This window comes from Juglans microcarpa x Juglans regia, chromosome 6D (genome assembly GCF_004785595.1).
Source record: "Juglans microcarpa x Juglans regia isolate MS1-56 chromosome 6D, Jm3101_v1.0, whole genome shotgun sequence".
Taxonomy (NCBI): Eukaryota; Viridiplantae; Streptophyta; class Magnoliopsida; order Fagales; family Juglandaceae; genus Juglans; species Juglans microcarpa x Juglans regia.
The window spans coordinates 2872713-2899405 of NC_054604.1; the positions used below are offsets into that span (position 1 = coordinate 2872713).

Below are 26693 nucleotides of genomic sequence, written 5' to 3' on the forward strand. Positions count from 1 at the left end.
GATTTTCAAGGTGGACAATGTTGTTTTGAGGGTAACATTCTTTCATGCTATAAGAAGCTTACCAGTACTCCAAAGTCATTTCCTTCAACCGAGATTCAAGCTTCTGGAAAAGTGAAGTTCTCTCAAAATCTTGTTTGTTGTGAGTTGGCTCAATGAACTCAGCTTGTAGAACACCTAAAATGATACCATGAATCATTAATCATTAGGCACCTAGCAACTGAAATTTCAAAATAATCAACCTCTAAACAACAAAAAATAATAGTAGTAATGATACAAAGAGGAATCTAGCAGGCATTTACCAACAACACCTCGGCCCCGACTGTCAGAATAACTCACAACCTGCCAAAACGGCTGCAAGGAAAGATTTAACAGCAAAGACTTAAGCGCACTCATAAATAACATGGTGTGGTAAAGGATCATGCAGGGAGGGGAAGAGCTGACAGAATGTACATTCTTACAATAAAATGAAAGAGTTGCTCAATGTCTAATTGCACCAATAAACAGTAAACTTTCGCCATGATTACAACAGCAAGAAGAACAATAGCCAATGACTTTCCACCAAATAGAATTGCCTCTCACTATAGAGTAGAAAGTGAAGCAAAGGATACCATCCCGAATGGATACTTGAGTTGCATTTCCATTTCTTAGTAACAGAGCAAAACCAACATAAGAAACTTATTTATGCAAATAATGATTACCAGTATTAGACGGTTCTTATGGTAGACGTTGAAACCGTGAAAGCTGACCTGTGGAGCTTCTTTAAGGAATCCAATTGTGGTTATAACTTGACCCTGCACGGTAAAACAAGAGAAAGATAATGTACTCGAAAGCCGCTATCGATATCAGCCACCAAAAACTGAGAGCCTATTTAAAAGTGTACAAATACTAGCATGTAGACCAACCAAATAATTATTTCTTCTTAACAAGTATATAGCAAGCAATGTTTTTCTTTTTTGATAACTAAAATATCAACCAATGTACAATTCATTAAAAACGACATCAAGTAAAAAAAATAATAATAAAATAATAATAATAATAATAATAATAATAAAATAAAAATAAAATAAAAATAACAAGATTGAGAGAGAGGTCAACCATAGGGGTATTTGAGTTGCTTTTAACTGGAAAGTAAGGATATAAAACCATCAACCAGGGGTTAAATGAAAAAGGATTTCCTTTAAGAACAAATAGACCTTTATGCAATGGGCTTTAACAACAAAGAAACCGTCGTACCAACAGCCAGGCCAGAGAATTAAAAAATGGCTCATTTCTGGCAGATCATTTGGAGGACAAAGGTCCCATTGAGAGCTACATTTTTTGCTTGGACAATCGCTCTTGGGAAGATTCTCACCATGGACAAGTTAAGGAAGAGACATAATCATGATTGATTGGTATCACGTGTAAGAGTGTGGAGTCCATTGATCATTTTCCACTTCATCGTGAGATTGCAATTTCACAGAAAGTTTCTTCAATTAGATTAGATTGGCTTGGGTCATGCTCAGAAGGATCCTTTTTAGTCTTAGAGAAGGCTAGGTGGCAACCTGAGAATTGTACCAATGCAGAAGATAGTCCTTTTGGTGTACTTGGAAGGAAAATAAGACAGCATTTGAGGACCATGAACGGATGATGAAAGAGCTCGAGACCTTTTTTAATCAATACCCTTTTCCTTTGGCCTACCCCTATAGACTTTAATGAACTAAGCATGCTGATCCCATAAAAGAAATAGTGAACCAAGCATGGCTGATTTTCTTGTAAACTTTTTCTCCTAAATAGTGTCTCTCTTGTATACTTCTTCCTGCATACTTGGGTTGTCTTTTCCCTTTTCAATAGAGATTTCTTGCTTATCAAAAGAACTATATGTGCTGCAACTGACACGAGCCAATTCACCCCCAAGAAAATGGACACTCACATTTAGGTACTGATCGTTTACTGTTCATATGAACAGTAAATGTGTTAGTTTTCTTCGGCGTGAATTGGTCCGTGTCTTCATCAATTTCCAAAGAACTATGTGTGTACTTCTGTTAGACAACAAATAAAGCAGTTAATTAGGATACCATCAACGTTTCCTGGAAACTGGAAAGAGATACAACATTTCAGATATAAAATCCACAAAACTCAATACTTTCAATGAGACCATGAGAGTAAGCAGATAAGGAAGGAGTTGGCTAAAATTTAATAAACCTCAACACATCCACCATATTGAGGTCTGTACAAAATGAATTCTGGAAATTTGAGATCATCAGCAATATTATGATGCTCAACAACTCGTCCACGCAATATTATGTTGAATGTTTGAGGTACTCGCAAGTACAAGATGGACAAGTATACCTGTAAAGAATGAAGAACCATGCTAAAACAAATTTGACTTCCTAGATATCTGATTGAAGCACATAATCTTATAGAAGGCTTACACGGAGAGAATAATGGAATTGATTAGCAATGTGCTGCTCATTTGTTGTCTTCCAAGCACGTAATGTCTCAATTCTTTTGGACTCCCCACTAATACGAATATCCTGCAGCCACCGAGTCCCCTCATTGGAAATTATACTAAAAAGACAAGAAAAAGGATAGAGGATAATTGAAATATTAACCTGAGGATCTGATTCAAAGTCAAGTTCCACATCCCCATCAGCATTGAACCACAAATTGTAGATAATAACCTTGGTGCCATGAGTCCCAATGTCATCAAACTGCCATCATATTGAAGATCAAACAAAATGAAGATTGTAAAGAATTCAGAAAGCTAAAAACTGCAGGAAAAATCTATGCAATTGCTTTCGACTACAATCAGTGATGAGTGCGAAAATTTGGTAATCAAACTTCATAAAATGAGCCCACCTCCATACACATCAATTATATTGTGGTAAAACTCACCAATGGCCATTCCCTATAAGAAATAAGAATGGGGTGGAGGGGACCGAGACCTGGGTGCATGGGTAATTAATCGATCAAGAAAGAGAAGTGCAATTCACCATTATGAACTCATTTGATAGCTCAGAGTAAAACCACTTCAATTAACCAAATAAACATATTTAAATATTTAAATACTAACACAATGAATATGTGCAGAAAAGAGCAAGATGTAATGGAAGGGAAAAAAAAAAAAGTCAAATAATCTTACTTGCTTCAAAAGCTCTGATTCTGTTGAAAATGGAGACCACTGCAATAGAATGGAAAGATTAGACAAAAAATGCTCTTTAGCACGTAGTATTTCCAGAGTGCCAGTTGATGTATTAAACTTGTAGTCCACCTGCAATAGTAATGGTGGGTACCAGAGTAAGAGAAACGTCAACAGAAAGGGGATAACAGAACAAGCAGCACTGTAACAGTCCACGGAATCATAAAACAAAATAATGTTTTATAAGCAACAATTATTTCATTAAAAAACACTAATTTCATCTCATCTCATCTAATCATTACAACTTTTCCAAACTCCCACACAAAATACAATAAACAATTCAACTTTTTCAAATCCCAAAACAAAAATAATATTATAACAATATTTTATTCAACTTTCTCATCTCATCCAAACCTCCCCTAAAGAAGCATTCCAAGTACAACAAGATGTTCACAAGAAAGTCATCTAGCTAAAAATAGAGAGATATAACATAATAATGGAAAGTAAGCCCACTAGAGACATTAAGGAACCATTTTCCACACTGCTAAGATTTGTGGACTACCGCCAGACCCTCCACATGAGTTAAAACGTTCACTATACTTCTGGCCATGACTCAAACTAAACCAACCCGACTAGAGAAATCATTCTATAGAACACTAGCCACCTGGTAATGTAACAAAAGATGGTCCACACACTACCCACACCTCTTGCACACAGAGCATCACTCAATCACATCAATGCATCTTTTCCTCTGATTTTCATCTGAAGAATCTTACTGATAGATGCAAACCAAGCAAAAAATGCAGTTCCTAAGGAAATCTTAGTCTTTCATATTCTCCATATTTTCTATTAAGCAAAAGGTTGTCATGACAAGAGACAAGGACACTATAAAAAGAATGGTCATTGAACCTCTCTTTCTTGGATGGGACCAAAGCAACTTATTTTAACCTCTTATTCTCAAAATAGTGGTGTACAACAGATTAAAAATACAATAAAGGCCTCAACCTCCCAATCATGTTCTGTTTTTATGAAGTTAACATTCCATCAAGGGAGTTCACCAGATAACTCCAAAAGATCTCCCACTGACGCATCCTTCACACGAACCACCCTACACAACCGAACAGGCTTCTTTGAGAGCCATACCACTGCACCACTACATGCTAAAATCTGATCCTAGAACCATCTCCAACTTCAAATCTATTATGCTTAGAAAGCACCCCCACCCTTTTCTTATATTCTTCCAAAATCCCATCCCATGAACATCCTTACTTAGCGTCTACATCATTCTCCGCCAGGTCTCTCTCTCTCATTCTGATTACGCCAGAGCCACTTCCACAAGAGTACACAATTAAAGAAAATCAAGTTCCTAACCCCTAACCCACTATCGGGGATCAAAGAACATACTTTCGCCCAGCTTATCATGTGAAATTTGAACTCTTCTCCTAACTCACCCCAAAAGAAGTTCCCCTGCACTTTTTCTAGGCAGTTAGCTACACTAGCTGGATGTGAAAATAAATACATGAAATACATAGGCGGATTCAAGAAAGTACTCTTGATCAAAGTAATCCAACCAGCTTGGGACATATACATCTTTTTACAGCCAACCAGTCCTCATTCAATCTTTTCAACATACAAAATACCTTGGCATTGAAAGTGGCCCCACCAAAGCAATTCTACCGTCTTTATTTTTCCTCAAATTCTTGAACCCCAAAACCTAGTTAACACCTTAAATTTACTAGCATCTAAAGATTATACTCCAGGCCAATAATATGTTTTGAATGTTTACTTAACAAAGATATATGTTTTGGATGATAAGTGATAACCTAATTCTTTCATGAAAAATCTCAAAGTACTACAAATCGTGAATCATTTTTTTTTTTTTTGATAAGTAAGAGAGAAATATTATTGATCATCTTACCTGAATAACAAATTTTGCATGCTCAAGGCACATTCCATGAACATACATAATATTAACACATTTATTGCTCATAAAATAACCAGCTAACATCTACAAGTTCACAATTCTTGACCACCTTTTACAAATTAATAAAAATAGATTAACAATGTTTGGTTACAACAAAATGACCCAACTAAAACCTTGACTTAAAGCAATGAAACTCACCATGGGCACTACTATTCTGTCATGGCCTGTTCGTGTCAAAAATGTATAAGAGAGGAGACCGATGCTTTGTGTCAATATCCTGATTATGTAACATGGTATATGAGTAGACAAACAAGAGGTTCATATAGGCAACATCATTAAGTCAGAGAGAGAGAGAGACAGAACGAAAATTGTTTTACCTTTTCACATATTATGCGTGCATCAATAACTATATGGTTAAAAAGTAAGGATGTCCTTTCAATAAGTAAAAAAAAAAAAAAAATCAGAGGACTTCACATGCCGTAAGAGGTAAGAAGTCCCTAAACAAAACAAAAACTGGACCTTAGCTTACGAGCCACTTTCTCTTCACATGGAACATGTCTTTAAGGAAGTAACTAGAGTGGCTGATTGTTGGGCCAAACTAGGGGCAAAATGTGTTACATGGGAGTGTTTCAAGTGGCTTGATGTATTGAGAGAAGTGAGGTGTTTTGGTCCTTTCTAGAGCAGGTTTCCCAATTTGCAGTAAAAATGATTTTGCTGTGTATAGTGTGGAGATGACTTTCATCTCTTTTTCCTTACATTATGTTGGTAGTTGCTCACTCCCAAAAGTTACTGGCCGGGAATTTTGAAAATCTGTTGAATACATGGAACTTATACGACATAAAGTACTACTTTCTTTATTATGAAAAAAGAAAAGAAAACTGAGACATATTATTCAAAGTATACACGTGTGTATGCATGTGCGTGTGTACAAGCAAGCTAGTATGGCTTATAAATGGGTTATTGAATATATAACTAATAACAAAAGATCAGTCCCTTTTGAATTCAAACCTGTTACTCGTGTGGCAGCTGAAGACAATAACATCTGCACCAAGTCTCATTGTACTAGTCTTGAAACCATTTCCATCTGGAAGGCTACAAGTAAACTAATAAATACAAAAGAAAATAATAAATTGTAGAGTGAAAAACTACTATCCATACATTGTCCAATGGCTGATTTAGATTTCTTATCCGAGAACCCAAAACTCATGCACTGCCTCATTGCTTCAGGATCCATTCCACCGCCATCATCTGGGGCAAGTCATGAGGTTTTTTTATACAAATGAGTCAGCAAAATGTATTATGGAATAAAATGTACCGATGCAGACTCCCAGAATATGCTAGATAAAACTCCAATTACACACTACCTTGAATTAACAATGCTGGACTTCCATCCCTTGGATTTGTGGTTTTGTCTACAACGACAAAAGTGGCCCCATTTCGGATCTATCCAATCAAAGAGGGAAAAAAGAAAAAGGAGAACTCGTGATATGCAGAATAGGATTCAATTGTTAGAGCCAACCATCAAAAACATAATCACACAATAGGCAATGAACACCTGGAGTATATACAATCCATGCAGTAGCCATAAACAAGATCATTGTATGTGATAAAAATGAACCTGACTGAATAAACTAGTCTTTCAACGTAGTAGTTTCTAATTTTACATAAACTTGTTATACAAATGAATAAGAAAATATTCTATGTAACTAAGTTTGCTACCTTGAGGCGTCATACAATAAATTTCTCTTAAAGGAATGCCAATATTAGCATTTTGATCTCCAATATTTTGGTTGAATGGCTTGATTTTCTAACCCCTTTGTCTCGTTTATTTCAATGTTTGCGATAAGCAACCTCACAAACTTTGCTGACGGAAATGGACCAAAAGCTACTTATATAGTGTATCAAAATAGCCATGGTCCTCAAGAGTCTCTTTAACTTTTGAAATTCAATAACATTTATTTATCCATTGGTTACAAAAGTAAAAAACCTTAACTTGAGGAAACAAAAAGTAGCAAAATCTTAAGACTGGAAAAAAGTAATTATTTGATCTAAAAAAATTGAATATTTGAGCTATCCTACCGAAATAGATGAAGTCCACCCAAAACAATTATGGTGCAATTCCATTCCAAAATTATCTTTCAAACAATTTGCAACATGAGCACACAACCCCAGTACCACAAGGTCAAAAAAACAACAATATCAAGTAAGATCAAAATAAGAAGTTCACCTCATCAACTGCATTGTCAAGCAGTTCTGCTACAGCTGCAAACAGGAAGCAACCGAAAAGGGTAGTAATGAAAATTGCCATAGCTTCACCAATAATATATGTAATTGCAATTAGTGAAACAAGCGCATACCGCCAAAGGCCCACTTATGTGAAGTTGCATTTGAATGAAGGAACATTGGGTGAACAAGTAGATAGTTTTTTCCATCTATTACAATAAATATAGAATGTTAGAGAACAAAGGATCAGGCTTCAATGACCACTGATGCAGATATTTGCATGCACTGATGCACATCTCATAGGGTTTATCACTATCATCCAACTGAACAGCCAAAGCAAGGAAATATCTAAAACAGGGCCATGTTTGGCACCCAAGGGGCTTTTGGCATCTTCGTGTTTTCTTCAAAAATAAAATAAAAAACAATTACACAGTAGAAACTCTCTAGGATTTTCAAAAAATCCAAAAACTAAAAGACAAAATGTAAATTAAAAAAAAAAAAACGTAGCCAGCCAGCCTGGCCACCAGAGACTAGAGGGTGGCTGTGTTCTTGCTACCAAGCAGTGGCCAGAGTTTTTGGCCACCAAGGGCAGCCTGATGGGATCAGTCATGTTTTTTGTTTTTTTCAAAAAGTTAAAATATTTATTATACCCTCTATGAAAACTTATCTTAAAAACTTTTTACATCTAAACATACTCGCAATGGGTCCCACCACTTAACGAAACTCTAATAAAACTTTATTCAGAAAGCTCTTGCAATTATTCATGAAGTTGTTACAACCATTCATAAAAACGTGAGCTTCTCAGTGCTCCCCTAGATGGTGTATTAGGAAGCACCAATTTTTCTTTTGTAAATAATTTTTTTTTTTTCCTTATGTAAATAATTTAAGTCTCATTAGACAAGCGTAGAGGGTTATAACACATAAATTATACAAAAGAACCCCCTACGCAAGGGAATTAGGACACTATGAGATGCCCACACAATGTCCAACATGTCAAAGACCAAAAATTCAATTAAAGCACCACATGCATGTCAAACAAAAATTAGTAAGTTTTCTTTTATGATGAAGAACCCTGAGATCTTGCAAATGCACATCTTCTATCTGGTTAAACCCTAAACCTGTGTAACAGACATTAATAAGTTATATGTGACAACAACATACTTTGAAGTGAGACTTTAGAACCAAGCCCATCATTGTAGTTCCCAGCTTTCCAGAACTGCCGACAAAGCGGTGCAGGACATGTAGGTGATGTGGAAGAAAGACTCGAATCATCTACCGGAGACTGCCCTTGATCCAGTATACTAGAGCAACTTTGGCCAGTACTCAAAACATTTGAGCTTCTATTTTCTTCGGATTCTTGCCTTTTAAATTGTGTTTCCGACTGGAGCTTCTGTTGAAACTTACTTTCTTCTCGTTGTATTATATTCCCAACAACAACAGGCTCAGACTTAACAGATTTCAAATGCGGCTCTACACATTCATCATCGCTAGATAAGTCCACAATGTCTATAGAGGTCATCTTGAACACTGTAAAAGAAACCAGATGCACAAAACTGGTTACACTAACTAAAGAAAACAGAGCTTCAACGAGCAAGCAACATACAAAGTACTCTGCCAAGGAATTAATAGGTCAGTATAGACTAAATCATAGTTTTATCCACCAATAAATCTTTCTTATCATAACAAGTAGTAGGCCCACATGATGTGAGAGAATATTTGAAGTTATTAAATGAAAATAATACAAAATTATCACCCCCTTAATCTCTTTATGCTCTAATATTAGTGATGATACACCTTACAAATTTTGCTTAAACGGAAGAGGCACCAAAGACCTTTGTATAGTGATCAAAATAAATCTACGACCAACAATAATAACTTAGTGACTCTTCAACTTCCTCCAAAATTCAATAATCTTTATAAATCCACTGGTTATAAAACTAAAAAATAAACTTATCAAATAAAAATAAAACTAAAAAACAAATTAGATCCCAAAATAATTAATATACAAGTACTAAATAACTTAAGAGAACCAAATAATATAAGCTAGAACTAAAAGGCTCTTATTATGTGGCCAATTTAAGTTATTTAGACTTTATCATGAGTAATCAATGCAAGAATCAAATGGAAGACGAAGCTAGTGAACATTGCCCCTTTCATAAGCAGTGGGGGAGAAGAAAGGAAAAAAACAGCTGGCTGACAACGATAACAGAAGCAAAACTCATTCAACACTATTGCTTCCACAATTAGATACTACAATTGATAGGAGATTCAAACCCTATTTTCTAGTGCTATGAGATTTTTACTGAATAACATGCTGTCTACAATCAGCTGCCACCATGTATATATATAATTAAACATATTAATACATTTCTACCAAAAGAGAATTCATGATAAGAATGAATCCAACAATGAAATCAACTCCACCCTAGAAATGCCTTTACCTACATATGACACCTTTAACACCCACTTCCTGAGTGTAAATACACTTCAATTAAAGAGATTTGCCTAGTTTAATTATTTTTTGTACAAAAGAGTTTAATTAATGGTATGAAGCCAACATAAATTTTAATCAAGGCAATGAAACCTTAAATTTACATGCAACTTTGCAATTTGGGGAATACAAGAAAGACCTCTCCAACAGGCAAGTAGTTCCACAACACTCTCAGGCATTACCAAAGCAAACTAATCCTGCTAAAAATATCAACCTAGATGGCCCTTCCACCTCACAATGAAGTAGTAAATGCTCTGCCCTCCACAATGTCCTCCCCTTCTTTATGGTACCGTCTAAGCAACTTGCCAAGAAGAGCCTTGTTGAAAACCCTCAAGTTTATAATTCCCAAAACCACAACTAGAAATTAAGTAGTAAACCTTATCCCAGCTAACCAAATGGAACTTAACCTCCTCCCCAATTCCTCCCGACAAGAAATCCGGAAATATCCTTCTCAATCTGATTCGCCACATCCACTGGTAAAGAAAACAATGATAGGAAATATGTAGGAAAGTTAGAATGAGTACTTTTTATCAAAACGATTCTGCCTCCTCCTGATAAATATATCATTTTCCAACTTGACAACCTTTGTCTCCATGTTCACCATCTATCCTTAAAGCCACACCTTCCAACCAAATAATACAGAAACTCCCAGTTTATGCGGTCATAAGCCTTCTCCATATCCAACTTTCAAAAAATACCCCACACTCTAGATCTGATTCTAATCTTCAGAAACTCGATGGCAATGAGCATCAAATCCAATATTTGTCTCCCCTTGTCAAAAGCATTTTGATGCGTTGAGATACATCCCCCCCCCCCCCCCCTTCTTCAAAAAAAAAATCACAAGACTAAAGGGGCGAAAGTCCTTCACATCCGAAGTCTTAAGTTTTTGGAGATAAGTGCAATGAATGTGGCATTAAGGCTTGTCTCAAATTTCCCATAAGCATAAAACTCCCAAAATACCCACATATTATCCTCCTTTACTGCATCCCAACAAACTTTAAAAAAGCCATCCGATCTTGGGGATTTATATTTAGCCATCTTACTTGCCACGAGATGGACCTCCTCTTCAAAGAGAAAACATTCATAATAGCAGGAAATTTAGTCCTTTATCTCAAAATGATCCGAAAAACAAGACCAACTATATGGAGCACCTCAATGGCATTGCCACTCTAATGTAAGTTGGCAACACGAAGAACTCCAAAGAACTTTGTGCACTTATCCCTTCCATAAGCCAAAGAGCACGCGATTTTTGTCTCCGTGATTTCTCTTCTATTAAAGTCACATTTTCAAGCTCCAAAGTAATTTGGCCTTTCCTTAGTACCTTCGCAGTCGAAAGAGCATTAATCTCCTTCTTTCTTACCCTCCAAATCCAAAACTCTACAAATAGATATCCCTTTTGGCTATCAACTCTCGCAAAAGCTTGCACATTCCCACATGATAGCAAAATGGTCCAAACATACCCAAGTAAGTCACTTATGGCACAACTAAGGAAAATGTGCCTCCCAAGAAGAAGAAACCAAAACTCAATCCAATCTAAAGACCAAACATGATTGTTAGACCACTTGAAAGTGCCCCCAACAAGAGGTAAATCCAAAATATCCAAATCAAATACAAGCTCGGAAAACTCCTCCTTAACATAACAGCAGTGAGACTCTCCCAATCTTTCACTCGAAAAACAAGTGCCATTAAAATCCCCACCAATAAACCAAGGCAAGTCCCACAAATAGTATAAGCCAACAATCTCATCCCACAAAAGACACCTTTAGCTATCCAAATTTAGCCCATATACCTGCAAAAGCCCACACGAAACCATATTCAACACTCTTAAAAGAGCACGCTACCGAGAAATCCCCAATGCTCCTTCAAAAACTTCAAGACCCTCTTATCTCGCATTACAAGTACCCCACCCAAAGCCCCTTAGAGGAAAGGTAGGTCCATCCCACATAGGAAACATCTCAACAGCTTCTAATGATACTTTTTTTTATGACGGGAGAACCACTCCACAACAGAGCCCTTAGGACTCACCCACGGAACCTAAACCCCTAGGGAAACTAGCACAACAACCCACCGCCATGGCCTCCCACTTAAATCACAGTTAGATCCCTGGGGGAATCGAACCTGTGACACACAAGTTCACCCTTACCACTTGGGCTACCCACGGGTGGGTCTTAATGAACTTAACTTTTTTTCTTGCGAACACACCATATCAACCTTCCAATAGCGTAATAGATATTTGGCATTGAGGAGTTTATTAGGGGAGGTTTGGATAGTGAGTTGAGATAAAATGAAAATTGAAAATTGAATAAAATATTATTAGAATATTATTTTTGTTTTGGGATTTAAAAAGGTTGAATTGTTTATTGTATTTTGTTTAGGAATTTGGAAAAATTGTAATGATTAGATGAATTGAGATGAGTTAAGTTCTAAAATCAAACAAGGCCCTAATGTTATTCAACCCCCAAACATTCCATAAAAGAATCTTAGGCTTCATAAAGTTGTCACCCTCTCCTTAGTCCTACCATAACTTATACTCCCTTCCTTTTGCATTGTAATTTATCGAACATGTGAGTCTCTTTAATTACCAATTTCTTTTAGAGGCTGATCTGGAGAGAAGAGAATGGTCGTCCTCGATGGCAATGAGTAAGGCCCTAAATTGATCTTCAAAACTCTCACATGAAATCCCAACACAATCATGGATCTCTTTCACCTTTTGTAGCACCAACTCGGAAGATGAACCAGGCTTACTCCAACTTGGTGGAAGAGAAAATAAAGGAACATGTTCATCCCCAACCTCTTTTTCTCTCTTGCATTTTGAAAAACCTACATTGTCCCCATTCATAGGAGCCAACAACATGTCCATTGCTGCATCTAAACCGCCATCCTTTTGCAACTAATCAGCCCCTACCAAAAGTCACAACTTCGTGTTGCCTTCAAAATTCAGTTGCACAGCAATGTTATTTGACAGCTCAAACGAGAGTACCAAGGACACCTCATACCCCATACCCACTAATATAGGGCACCTGAGTTGGAGAAAAAGCCATCAGTGACTCACCAGTAGCCACTAGGCAAGAAACAACCTTATCTAGGGTTGTAATTGAGCCAATCTTTTGGGCCAGGCTCGACTTGATTCAAATTACTTGAGCAAGGAGCAATCTGAGCCGAGCCAAACTCTAGCGGGTCAAAACACAAGCTCGAGTCAAGTGGAGTTATTTCTCGAACATCCCTGGTGCTTTTCTTAAAAATATTTTTTTATTTTTGAATGAAATTGAATAATTAAAATTACAAAAAAAATATTAGATTTTAACAACTAATAAATAAATCCTATATTGAACTATAAAATTATAAAAATTTTGCAAATGACTAAATATTTGGAAATTAAATAATTGCCTTAAACCTTCATAAATTTCTACCTCATAATTACAAATGGGATAAAATAATAAAAACTATTAAAAATGAAAATTAATATAATGTAACTTTCAAGATTTTTACAACTCTATATAATCTATATGTTACATATGTAACCCAGTCAATATTTATCGCTAATAACGATATGTTATAAGTCTAAATAAGTTACTTATCTCTAAATATAAAAATATATATTAATTTTGCAATGAAGACATGGCATCTATATGGTAGTATAAGCATTATACACCAGCATATATCAGCATTTATAATATAGTTCCTACATACTAGTATATGAAACCACTAATTCCTATCTACTGACTACTATATTATATTATAAAATAGCTACTATAATTTAATCACTTGAGTACTTAACTAACATATTATAAAAAGTCTCAATGTAATTTTCATTGCTCTTGTTCCAAAAAAAATGGGTGATATAGGTAAAAAATTACTGCCCCGCCAGCTTGGTGAGTGGGATGTACTCATTGCGAATGATCTCCATTATCCATTATCTCCATTACTCTTTGTTTTGTAATGGAAACTTTAAGCAAAATTATCTCAAGTACCATGGACGAAAGATTCCTCTCCGCATTTTTAGAGGGTGCAGCAAACATTGGTACATTAGATATTTCTCATGGTTTGGGATAATGTTGCTCCCCTGGTCTTTCTTCCTCCAATAGCGAATTGGATTCTGCCTAAAGTTAATGAGATTCAGCAGTTCGTGGGAATTTCGCATGGAGGATGTGAAGACCAATTTAAAAAACTAATCACTGCAATTGAGTCAAACCATGAGCTTGAAACCAAATCAAGCTTCAAGAAAAGCAGGGAGCTATAGCGTCTTTCTTGGGCAATCCACTACGACGCTAAGGGTGGTAGTTCAACTAGAGCGAGGTCTAAAGGGAGGGCAATGTGAATACAGGAATCTAGGGGTTTGCGTGGGGTTTTTGGGTAGAGTTTTAGTTTTACGGGAAACAAGGGGTTGGGCTTCGGCTTGGGTTGGTTTTCACGGGCTTTTTGGGTTATTAGGGGTTTTCTATTATGGGCAAGGTGTTCTCTCGTATACATTCAGTATACTTGGTTACTCCTTTTGATATATATAATATTCTTACTTATCAAAAAAAAAAAAGATATTTCTCACCTCTTATTTGCATATGACACTTATATTTTGCAAGGCCAACCAAGACCACAATCAAGAATTGAGAGCTCTTCTTCTTTAAATCAAAGTTGCTTCTAGATTGAGAGTGAACCTAGCTAAGTCAGAAATGATCCTAGCGGAAATGTTCCTAATGTGGAGACTTTGGCCAACCCCTTGGGATGCAAAGTATCTTTTTTGCCAATGAAATATCTTGGCCTCCCCTTGTGGTCCACTGCTTCGAGAAGTTATAGCTGGATTTTCTATAGGAATGTGTGGACAATGAGTTTAAATTCCACCTTGTGAATGGGCCCAAAATATGCACCTTGACCTTGGGTAGCGGGTTGGGAGTTCGAAAGTTGCTAGTTTTCAATAGGGCTCTATTGGAAGTGGTTCTAGAGATACCAATTAGAAAGGGGGGTTTTATGGAGAGTTGTAATCGATTCAAAGTTTGGTGGGCCTTGGGGTAGATGGTATACGAACAATATGGAACCACATGGAGTGGAGGTTTAGAAGCATATAAGAGGATGGGATACTTTCTCTTGGTACACTTGCTTCAAGGTAGGTGATGGTAACAAAATTAGATTCCGGCATGATCTTTAGTGTGGCAACAAGGCCCTCAAGGAAACCTGTCCAAATATATGGAATTGTGAGCTTGCAAGAAGCTTCAATTGCAAATCCTCTTCATCTAGTGGTATTCCACAATGGAATGTCACTTTCTTTAGAACTGCACAAGATGGGGAAGTCAATGCTTTCACCGAGTTTTACAATCTTGTCTACTTTACTAGAGTGAGGGTGGGAGAGGCTGATAAGATAGACCGGCGGCCTTCAAAGAGAAATTTACCATCCATCCATTCTACACGTCCCTCATCATGTACAACGTGCCGATTCCCATGGAAGCGCATTTGGAAAACTAAGGCACCCCTAAAAGCAGCTTTCTGCGTATGGATGACCTCATTGGGAAAAATCATCACTCTAGATAATCTAAGAAAATGAAAGTTCATTATTATGATTATTATGGATTGGTGTTGCATGTATAAAAAAAAAATGAGAATGTTGATGGCATACTACTTCATTGTGAGGTGGTCATAACACTCTAAAATGAATTCTTTGCTAGTGTGGAATTTGCTTGGGTAATGCCAAGAAGGGTGGTTGACTTCCTAGCAAGTTGGAATGGCCTACGCGGCAATGCTCAAATTACGGCAATATGGAAGATGGTCCTAACTTGCCCATGGAACGTCTTTGAAGGGAGAGGAATGAAAGAAACTTCAAGGATCATGAACGGTCAATGGACGATGATAGAACTGTTTTTACTATTTTATTCCATTGGCTGATTGTAATATATTTCAATGGCTTAAATAGCCATGATTTTCTTATATCAATGGGCACTCATACTTAGGTGTCGCTCTTCTATGTATGTCTCACTGGACACAGCGAACGTCGCCCCCTTGTATGAGCAATTTGGCTTTTTGCATCGTTTGAGGCAATCAGACTAGAGCCTCCACCAACCACTACAACTCTCGCACGAAAGCCATCATCATCCCTAGAAATTTTAGAAGCCTAGAAAGAAGTTGACCTCTCCATCATCTTATACAACACCTTTTGACCCACATTGATCTCACTTGAAGATGGTAGAATTGTATCTGACAACCACTCAACCAAATTTTGCCACCTGAAACTCCCACACTTTGTTTGCACACCAAAAACATGTCTTTGAGAGGGCCACATTCCAAACTATTTCAACAAAACTTCTCTGACCCATCCCTTTTACACCCTCAAGAATGAAGTAAACCCTTGTCTAGCACCATCTCCATATTCCGCTACTACCAAGGAGTGTCCAAAGGAATATGAATGACACTAAGCCAAGAAAGCCCAACTACCTTCACGTTAGGCTTTTATAGAATTCAATACTACCAGCCGACACAACACACACTCCCACCATGTTTGCCTACCAACCCAACATCATTTTACCAATGGAAATGAATTTGAGCACCTCAAACTTCTTTCAGTGATCCGAAGAGACGACCCACCCTCCCAAGAGAACTAACACCTTTGAATCAACCAAAAAACTCCAGGAGTACATCGTGCCCATCCAAATAGGCTAATAGCCCAAGAGAAAACTAAAAAGATGAAAGGGGTACTTTGACAAAATACGGGAGAAGAGTGGGTGATAAAGAGAGATTTTCCACAAGTGTTGAAAATCAAAATAGAGGAGACAAAATGAATAGAAACAAAACAGAGAAATGTTCCTGAAATAGTAATCAAGAATGATCAAGCATTTACGAAAGCCCTTATAAAAAATTCATGTCCACTCAAGAACTCTTTCAACAAATATCCTCTCAAAATACAATTCAAACAAGATTGTTGTTTTATTTTTAATTTTTTACAGTTACTTTTTCACTTATCAAAAAAAAACATTTTACTGTTATTTTTCAATACCTGCCACTATCAATAAGTGTCTTTATCAAGTCACGCCCCATACCCTGAACACTACCAAAGAAATTAAACATGCACTTATGCCACCCAAAACTTATCTTACCTTCCTCTTCTAATCCTTCACGTGCAATCTATTCCAACTGTCACAACCAACATAGTCATCTGGAAAAAAAAAATGGTGAAGATAAACAAGTGAGTTCACCGCACCGAAACTCATACTAACGTGTAAACATGAGTCAATTACAAAATACAAAACAAAACAAAATCTCAAGATAACAAAGCGATATTTCAGAAACATTTATTTACACTAATGATATAAACAAAAGACTTTTGGCAAAAGCATAACTGAAACAATATCATAACAGAACAGAGACCATGTTTAAACCCCATGGCAAGGTTGTGTTACCCCCGGGGCCAGTACGGGCAGAAACAGAAGTGAAATCTCTCCCTTTTAAACTTGGCACCCCGAGTATATACACAATAAAGACCACGCAGAAAACCACTTTATCTCCATACAATCAGAAACAGATGTGTTGGTACTAACATAATAATAGAGGCCACAATTTTACACTTGCGGTAAGGTCAGAAAAGAAGCAAAAACAAAATGTTATACCAGAGGATTTTCATAAGCAATATCATATCAGAACAAAGAACTAAGTAGATAAATATCATCTAATCATAAAATTTTAAGAATTCATGATCGCTCCTCCTTTTATGTAGTTGAGAACAAGGTACCAAAATTGCTTATGTCTACGCCAATCATGACTAAAAACTATTTCATTTTCTTGTTCAGATACAAGGAATAGTGCAGAAAATGACCAAGGTTGTTGTCATAATAAAATATGCAATTTCTTCATAAAATCGGCCCTAGCCAGTTTTTAGGCAAAGTCTAGCATAGAAGCACCGCTTACCTAAACCTTTTAGCATCTCTGAGTTGCCTAATATAGTGCCCAGCGAAAACCAATTGACACCTAAACATAATTAATACAAACTATAAATTAATATAATTAAACTAACACATAAAATAAGTCGACAAAACTAAATGACTCCACGACGATAACCCCATGGTTCCAATTATTCTAACCCGGTTACTACTCACTCAACACCAAGCCAACCAAAATAACTTCCCAAACTACTTCAATTATGAATATGTCCATTCAAATATTTCATAAGCACTCGCAACTTAACAAGCTGGCCCATTTAATCAAATCTAACCACATCTCATCAAATATGTTTATACCACAAGCCAAGTCTTGAATTCCATTCCGGTTGAGGTACTGAAACATAATATTACAGTGCAGTACGTTTCGGTGTACCGTACGAGATAGTCATTATACAAATAAGTTACATATATATATATGTATAAACAATTATATATGATCGCAAACTCCACACATGCATCCAATAAAAAATAAAATATAAGAATTTATTTTATGTGTGAGACTCAAAATTTACTGCCAACTTAACTAGTTAAGTGTGAGACTAAGGTTGTGTTTGGTTGTTGAACCAAACTAAACTCATCTCAACTCATCTCAAACCAATCATTGCTGGGATCCACTACTTTTTCAACCTCCCATAAAGAAATTAAACGCATCTCAACCTACTTTATACATTAACCTAAAAAATTTAAATCCATCTCAACCTAAAAAAGTTAAACTCATCTCAATGGGACCCACAAAATACTACTATTCATAACTCAACTCATCTCAACATCCAAACGTAGCCTAGGAATTTTGGAGTGAAAAAACATAATGGAACTTGCTGGTGGCCACGTGAATCCATGGAGGAGTACTTTGAGGAGTACTTTGAGGAGTATCTACCTACTCACTTTTGAGCCTCTTTTTTCAACAATTTACTATGGAGAAAATATAAATTAATTCCAACTATTTTTTAATAGATTGAAATAGGACCTGAATAAAGAAAGAATAATCGCTTGAAAATTTGTGAGATAAAAATTCAGGCAATTATTGCTTCTGTCAATTTTTCATAATTTGTAATGAATGTCCTTAATAGAAGAAGCATAAACAAAGTAGCATTCTAACAAGTGGATCACATAAAAGTCAAAATAACGTTGTACATCCACAAAACTAATTACTTGCATCTCCTAATATGAAGAAGCCAAGCCTAAATAAAAAATGGAACACTAGGTAAGGTACATGTGCTTACAAGAACATTTTACAAGACAAAAAAAGCCAGGGAGAAATTTTTTTTATCGGTACCGAGTATCCAAGAAGAAAATCCCGACTAATCTCAGGGGTGCACAGGCCTTCGATAAGGAGTTTCCCACAAGTGCACCTTAGGTAATTCAAGGGGAAGTTCTCCCAGTCTGATGGCCTCTAGAAACCGTTTGCACCCAAGAGGATTTGAACCTTAGACCTAAAGGGAGCATACCACCAAGACTAAGGCTTTTACCACTTGAGCCAACCTTAAATAAAATTATATTTCTTCCAAATTGAGCAATACCATTGTGTCTTGCCAGTAGCCTGTATGTTGGGAGCTCTCTTTTTTTTTTAAAAGTATTATATATAAATCAATAAGAGTAACTAAGTACACTGAATGTATACAAAAAAATCCCCAACTCATACTAGGGAGCTCCTACTACCCCAAAAAGCTCGCGAAAAACTACCCAAAATACATCAAGCCCAAGTTAGAAAAAAAACACACCTCCCCAACCCCAACCCAATGTTTCCCGTAGCCCAACCTCCACCCGAATACCCTCTATACGAAAGACTACATCCTTCAACTTAAGCTACCGCCCTTAGCGTCATAGTTGATTGCACAAAAAAGACGCTTCAACTCCCTGCTCTTCTTAAAGCTTGATTTGGTATCACGCGAGTGGCTCTCTTCAATCTCAGAGAGTAGAGCTTTAAACTAGTCTTCACAACCTCCATGTGTGATTCCCACAATATGTTGAATCTCATTAGCCTTTTGCAAAACCCAACCTGGAGAAGATCCATCTATATTGTTTAAGAGAGGAAGAGATACCAAGGGGACAACGTCTTCCCCCAATGTAGTGCCCAACGTAGTTCCAAACGGCACCAACAATAAACCCTTGTTCATATTCTGTGCCTCCTCAACAACTCCATTGGTACTCTCCATTGGATATTCTGGGTTGGCAGCTAGTCCCTTCGCCTCTGGCAACCTTGTATGTGCAACTTCATCTAACCCTTCGGATTTCTTACATACCGAACATGTCGCCTACTCTGCCACTAAGACTAAGGACACGTCAGAAACCTCCCCCAAATGTTTTGTGGAAGCTTGTGTGCATTCTGGCGCAAGAGCTGAAGTCACCAACAAAGGAATGTCAGGAGCGACAATGGAGATTACACAAGTGGAGCCCTTCTCAAACACGGGCCCATGGATCTTTGGCCTCCATTTCAGGTTTGGGAGGCGAAATGGTCTTATGCGGCCCAGCCCAAGTTCGGCCTTCCCTTTATCTGGCTTCAAACTATTACACCCAGTAAGACTTCCTTTTTCCTATTTTTAGGGGTCACATACGTTGGCCCAAGCCCAGGCCCGAACCTTTGATTATTTTAAAAATCCAAGACTTTATCTCCTTTCTAAACAATTTCAAATCCTCCTTCACGCCCGTTACCTCCTTTTCCAGACAATGCATATACCTCTGCAACTCGTTTTCTCCTAGACAGCTATCCATTTCAGGTGATTGGCGTCTTGCCTATTCCCTCTTCAGACCATGTCCCAGCAAAAGTTCCCCTGCCATGACTCCCTTTTTATGTTTTTGTTCAACCGCCAAAGGATGACTCGGAACTCCATGCACTGCCGCCCTCTTCCCTGCACCATCCACCACCACCTCTGCATACGACTTGGACGGCCTCACAATCTCCTTCCCCTTCTCTACCTCTCTGTCCATTTGTGCTGCAAGGACTGGATCTTTCTTAGCCAAACTCTGTTTCAATTCCATAGAAAAGCTCTTCCAACCCTTTCCTTCCACTCCTTCCGGGATCGCTAAGAGACCACAACCCCCCTACCACCACCATAGTTAGTTACTTCCAAAAAATGTCCATGAGCGTTCGACCTCCTATGAGCAAATAGAGCTTTGCTTCCATCCCTATATGTCTTGAAGAAGTCTTTCCTTCCCTCCGATAAAACACATTCTTCCAATATACTGGCTAGCCAACAAACACTAGCATTACTGAGCACCATCTCTTTGGTTACCTTCTTGCCCCTTTCTATAATGCAACAAAAATTTCCATCCTCCATGGACGTTATAAACACCTTTGATTCTATTAAAAGGTGTTTAAGAATGCCCATGATTATCCCAAAGTTGTAGAAACAATCAAGAAGGCTGGATGCTTCCGGTGAAAGGTCACCGGAACAAACTACCCATCGTTGGAATGAGACCGCAAAAAATAACCAGATCTATGTCGATGGCTCAGTTTGCAGATTGCAGATCACCAGAGAAGAACTGACTTCGGGGGGCCAAACTGGAGTCGTCAGTCTTGTCTGAGACGGTGGAGATACAAATCCGACGCCGGAAAGCACACATGTCAGCTAAGGAGCACAGATCCGACGAGAAAAAATTGAGAAAAGCTCAGAGGAACAGGGTCGCCAAAGATGAAACGACGACAAGAAGCCCAAACTGGGTTCCCCAGACTTTTCTGTGTCGGTGGAGGTGCGAATCCGACGACAAAATGAAGTAGTCAGCAAAATCCCCAAAAAAAATCCAAAGATTCATGGGAGTGAATGAAACCAGGTCTCTGGCGAGACAGACTACGCTGGCCGACCCTTAGCGAATTCGCCAGGGCTCATCGAAAGGCTCACCTTCTAACAAATTCCATATTCCACTTGGGGGAAGGGGAGGACAACATATCAGTAAAGACAAAAAGACTCCTCCACACATTGTCTACAACATAGCCATGAACAAGACTCAAGTCTTTCCAAACAAGATAGTAGCTTTAATTAAGCCAAGTAGAATTTTTCCTGCGCTACAAATAGAGGAAACCCTCCCTCCCCAAAAAATCCATAACAACAGCTCCATGTTCTTAGAGATAGATTAGAGAAGCAATCTCCGAAATTCTCAAGGGGCTCTATCTGAGTTCTTGATCAATTACAAAACCCATTAATGATTTTGCGATACCCCATATGATAAAGATAAAGGTAGGTGGTGTATGGGATCTCACATTGCTTGAGAAGAAGAAGTTCTTGCTCTTTATAAGGTTCCAGTGGGGCTGCAATTGTATCATTGACTAGTCATTTTGGAATATAAGCCATGTGGTTTAAGACTTCCATTGAGGCGTTACAGATTTAGCAGTTCATGTTATAGTTTTATAGTTCTGGTTCTAGATATGTACAAGACGATGGAAAGATGGGGAGGAAAATTTGGATACTCTTCAAACATGGGTTTTGTGTCCCTATTGTTCAAGACACTCCCCATTGTCAACAACCAAAACCCTGATACTAAATGAAAACCAACGAAAGAAAAACCGAAACAATGGAATTACCAAGCTAAGGAACAATCTCAAACCAACAGAGGAACACAGGCTACAACAGAGTGGATCAAGCAACATGAGTGAGAGGTCCAAGCTTCAACAGAGCAACAGGAGCTACAATGGCATGGGTTGTGTAGGTCGTGCCGATTTTCGGAGTGTGGATTGTGAAGAGTAGAGACAGAGAGCTTAGAAGTTAACTTAGAACTAGGGATTTGTTATTTGATAATATGATTTCGCAGGGAAGGGGAGGAGAGAAGTCAATCGAGGAAGAGGAATTATAAATATGTCCCTCGCATTTCAACATATTTACCAAAATGCAATGAAGGTAAATTTCGGACCGAAAGTCCCCATTCTAGCAAGAATACCAGGATCTGGTCAGAATGGACAAGAAAAAACTAGAAAGGCTGAAATTTAATCCGGGATGGAACAACCCCTAATTTGTGCTAGTTACTATTTTGACGCGGCAAATTTCAATCGAACCTACCGAAACGGAACGAAAATAAAAACATTTCCACATACTCCAATTCTAAACATTCTGACAAACTGCATAAATACTCGAATCAACCCTCCATTATTTAGGATCCTGAGGGTGAGAGACAGTGATCGTTGAGTGGAGGACGACAGTGGTATTGGGGCGTGGGGACATTGTTAGGGACAGCAAGGACAAAGGTGAGGGCAAGGGAGAGAGACCAAAAGCTAGAAACGGCATGGGCAGCAGTGTGCAACAAACGAGGTAGGGGTTGGACAAATGGCATAGGATAGGGTCGCCTACATGACAAAGCTGCAACCGAAGACGACAAGGTGCGTCAAAGGAAAACTCACTATATAGAGAGAGAGAGATGGTCGGAGAAGCATACCGATGTGACGAGCGACAATCAACACCAATAAAAGATTATAGCAGCACGAACTGTGGAGCAAGGCCTTGGCAGCAACAATGCCACGACGGTTGTGGCACAACGAGGAAAGAGAGAAAGAGAGAGAGAGAGAGGTCCTGGGGGCAGTGTCTACACGCAAGAGGAGAAAACAAAGAGAAATATCGGGGTTGGGGGTTGGGGGAGAAAAAATAGGGTTTAGGAAACTTACCAAAACAGCACTCGATTCGTTTCATTTCTTTTCCACAGGCTAGGTTGGCTAAAGAAATGGATCTTGGGCCGGGTCATTACATAAGGGTTTGTGTATGTTTGGGTAATAAAATGAGAAGAGCTATCTCAAAACTTCTCACAATTTCTTTTCCAAAATCACTCAAACACAAAACACTTTTCAATTTCAAATTTTCAACTTTTTCATATAATCATTAACTAATCATTATAACTTTTACAAATTTCAAAACAAAACAAAAAAACCAATACAACTTTTCAAACTTTAAAGCAAAAGTAATATTTTTGTATAAGTATTACTTTTGCTTTAAAGTTTTAAAAGTAATATTAAAAAATTACATTCAAACAATTTGTTAATGTTATAATATTTTTCAACTTTTTTTTTTCCTTTCTCAAAATTCAATAAAATATCTTAACCCAAACAATTCCACTACTATTCACAGAACATTTCACTATGAGTTACAGAATTCTGAAATACTCCAAATGTCCAAACGAGCCCTTAATGTATTACTTCTTTTTTAGATATGTTTCTCAATGCATCTCATCAACTTTGGTTTTATAAACTTCAACTCACTTCACAGTGTAGTTAGCAAACTACGCTCCATATATCTAAGTATGATGTGGCTATTTCAAAAGAAAAATATACCCAAATGAAGAGAGATCAAGCATCGACTATTTGCAAGCAATAAGGGTTTTGATCTTGGTGGTATGCTCCCTTCAGGTCTAAAATTCAAACCCTTTGATACTAACAATTTCTATAGGCCACATCTCATGGGTAAAAAGCCAATAATTTACATGATTCGTGTAATGGAACACATTACATGACTCCAAGGTTTAAACGGATTACTGAGATCTTGCATTTGCACGGTCTCGGAATTTCTCGTTATCAAAAAAATTGCATTTTTTTTAAGATGATAGGATAAGCATTAAATTATCTCTGTCTCGAGTTAATTTAGGTTGCATCCGTTTCAACATAAGATGAGGAAAACAAAACGAAATATTGTTTGGTGGAGACCAAAAAACAAAAGAAAAACATTCATACATATGCATGCAAATTATTTTTCAGCCATCACCCCTAAACAATTATGTCACTACTTTCTAGTTCTACAATCATCACAACATCGTTGAATACCACCCTAGTCTTAAACCCCAAACTAAACAAAATTTGAGATGTCGTCAAGGGAGGATCTAAGTTGAGTCACACAACAGAGTGGACAAGGTATCCTCTATGGAATGCTTGAGGTTAAAGTGGGAGAGAAAGACGACAGAAGAGGACGAAGTTAGCATCAATCAGATACATAACAAAGGGCAGTTACAAGACAAAATGATAGCATGCGATAAGGGGTCAAGTACAAAATCACATTTGCTTGTTCCAATAACCATCCATCCATCCAAGGAGGTCAGAGGCCAGTTGTCTATTTCAGCATACACGCTTTCTTAAATTCATGTCCTTAGAATTTGCCCATATAGCCACCCATTTCAATTTTTTGTTCGATTCTCCATGTTTCCTAATATTTCAATATCAATTTATGGATTTGTGTTCTTTAGTTCCCTTGTTCTCTCTTGTGCTAATTAAAAATAAATAAAGTTTCTTTATTCTCTCTTCCCCTTTACTCAACAATTTCATACTCTATCTTCAAGTTTTAAAAGCATTTGGGGGGGGGGGGGGGGGGGGGGGAGAGGAAAGTAGGATAGGAAAGTATGTCCTTTTCTTTTAAGTAAAAGATGAGAAAATATTTTATGGCCCATGAAACCCACATTTTTTCACTGAATAAAGAGAGGGAACAGTAGTGGATATTTTCAAGTGTTGGACAATTCTTAGGGGTAATGTTTACATCTCTGATATGTGGAAATTGATTCCTCTCTATATTATGAAGAAATAATATTTGCAATCATAAAGTGCACAAGCGTTACGCACTCTTTTTCAAAAAAGTGAATAAATATGGGATCCACATTAAAATAATAATAATAATAATAATAATAGTGGACCCCATTCTTTTTCAAAAGGAGTATACGGCGCTTGCACAATACATGATTGTATCTAGCATTACTCATATTATGTGATATTTGTGAATAAAGAGAAATAATAATAATAGTGGACCCCACTCTTTTTCAAAAGGAGTATACGGCGCTTGCACAATACATGATTGTATCTATCATTACTCATATTATGTGATATTTGTGAATAAAGAGAAATGAAGAAAGTAGGATAGGAAAGTATGTCCTTTTCTTATAAGTAAAAGATGAGAAAGTATTTCATGGCCCATGAAACCCACATTTTTTCAGTGAATAAAGGGAGGGAACAGTAGTGGATATTTTCAAGTGTTGGACAATTCTTAGCGGTAATGTTTACATCTCTGATATGTGGAAATTGATTCCTCCCTATATTATGAAGAAATAATATTTGCAATCATAAAGTGCACAAGCGTTACGCACTCTTTTTAAAAAAAGTGAATAAATATGAGACCCACATTAAAAATAAATAAATAAATAATAATAATAATAATAATGGATCCCACTCTTTTTCAAAATGAGTATACGGCGCTTGCACAATACATGATTGTATCTAGCATTACTCATATTATGTGATATTTGTGAATAAAGAGAAATGATAGGTGCTTTAAAGACCAAGAGCGTTCCTTAAACAAGCTGAAGAGATTCTTTTTTTACACTATTTTCCTCAGTTTCAGTCATTGTTTGTAATTAGGATAGCTTTCATAGTTTGCTTGTATACATCACTAGTGCTTTGTGGTTATTAGGTGTATTCTGTATATACTTCATATGTACTTAGACTATGCGTTTACTATCAATAAAGTTTTACTTATAAAAAAAATGAGAAGAAAGAACAAATGAACCAAATAACAAAATCTCAATAACAACAATAAGATATCGGTGAACATGGCAAACTGGAGCAACAAAAATTGCACACAACACAAAGGAGCCCAATCAAAGCATTGAGAGAATACGAAGAGATACGGGTACACTTAAGGGTGCAAAATTACTACAACATCAAAGCCTGCATTTGCATTCAACGGACATGGAGCTTTGTTGCTATCGTAGGCAGTTGCTCTGCAAAAGCTTACGTATATATATTGAGTGTGAACAAAGAGGGAAAGGCAGGTGGAACAGATTGCAGATATTCAGAAAGAAGAACCAGACAAGTTGAACCTACGAGAAAGGAAAGGAAATAATGCGAGCAGGTGGAGTGCGTAAGCGACGGATGTGAGGGACAGAGAAGAATGCGACGTGGTCTTTGTTTGCGTGAAAACAAAAGACAGAGAGAGACGAAAGGGGAGACTTAAACCCAACCCCAAACAAAAAATTATGCTAACATCCCTACCAACAAACAATTAACGTAGCATTTTCAATTTTTAATTAAAGAAAACACGAAAGACTACGTTTAAAAGCAAGTGAACT

General features: G+C 37.3%; 1 protein-coding gene across 4 annotated transcripts in view; it reads right to left on the reverse strand.

Annotated features, from left to right (window-relative positions):
* The window catches only part of LOC121235300 (protein MICRORCHIDIA 6), a 29791-nt gene that overhangs the window by 2669 nt on the left and 429 nt on the right, over nucleotides 1-26693 (reverse strand). For 2 of the 4 annotated variants that reach the window (XM_041131637.1, XM_041131635.1), the window contains exons 1-16: nucleotides 17641-17700; nucleotides 16833-16891; nucleotides 8427-8792; nucleotides 7400-7474; nucleotides 7270-7304; nucleotides 6407-6485; nucleotides 6201-6290; nucleotides 6051-6126; nucleotides 5241-5319; nucleotides 3122-3250; nucleotides 2592-2690; nucleotides 2412-2513; nucleotides 2182-2328; nucleotides 699-791; nucleotides 300-351; nucleotides 63-174 (exon numbers count right to left, since the gene is read on the reverse strand). In XM_041131637.1, the coding sequence (XP_040987571.1) occupies nucleotides 63-174; nucleotides 300-351; nucleotides 699-791; nucleotides 2182-2328; nucleotides 2412-2513; nucleotides 2592-2690; nucleotides 3122-3250; nucleotides 5241-5319; nucleotides 6051-6126; nucleotides 6201-6290; nucleotides 6407-6485; nucleotides 7270-7304; nucleotides 7400-7474; nucleotides 8427-8784 (1526 nt within the window). In that variant the 5' untranslated portion in view covers nucleotides 8785-8792; nucleotides 16833-16891; nucleotides 17641-17700. Of the gene's footprint in view, nucleotides 1-62; nucleotides 175-299; nucleotides 352-698; nucleotides 792-2181; nucleotides 2329-2411; nucleotides 2514-2591; nucleotides 2691-3121; nucleotides 3251-5240; nucleotides 5320-6050; nucleotides 6127-6200; nucleotides 6291-6406; nucleotides 6486-7269; nucleotides 7305-7399; nucleotides 7475-8426; nucleotides 8799-16832; nucleotides 16892-17640; nucleotides 17701-20067; nucleotides 20093-22191; nucleotides 22211-26693 lie in introns of those variants that run through there. The other 2 variants (XR_005934561.1, XM_041131636.1) reach the window with 2 other exon arrangements.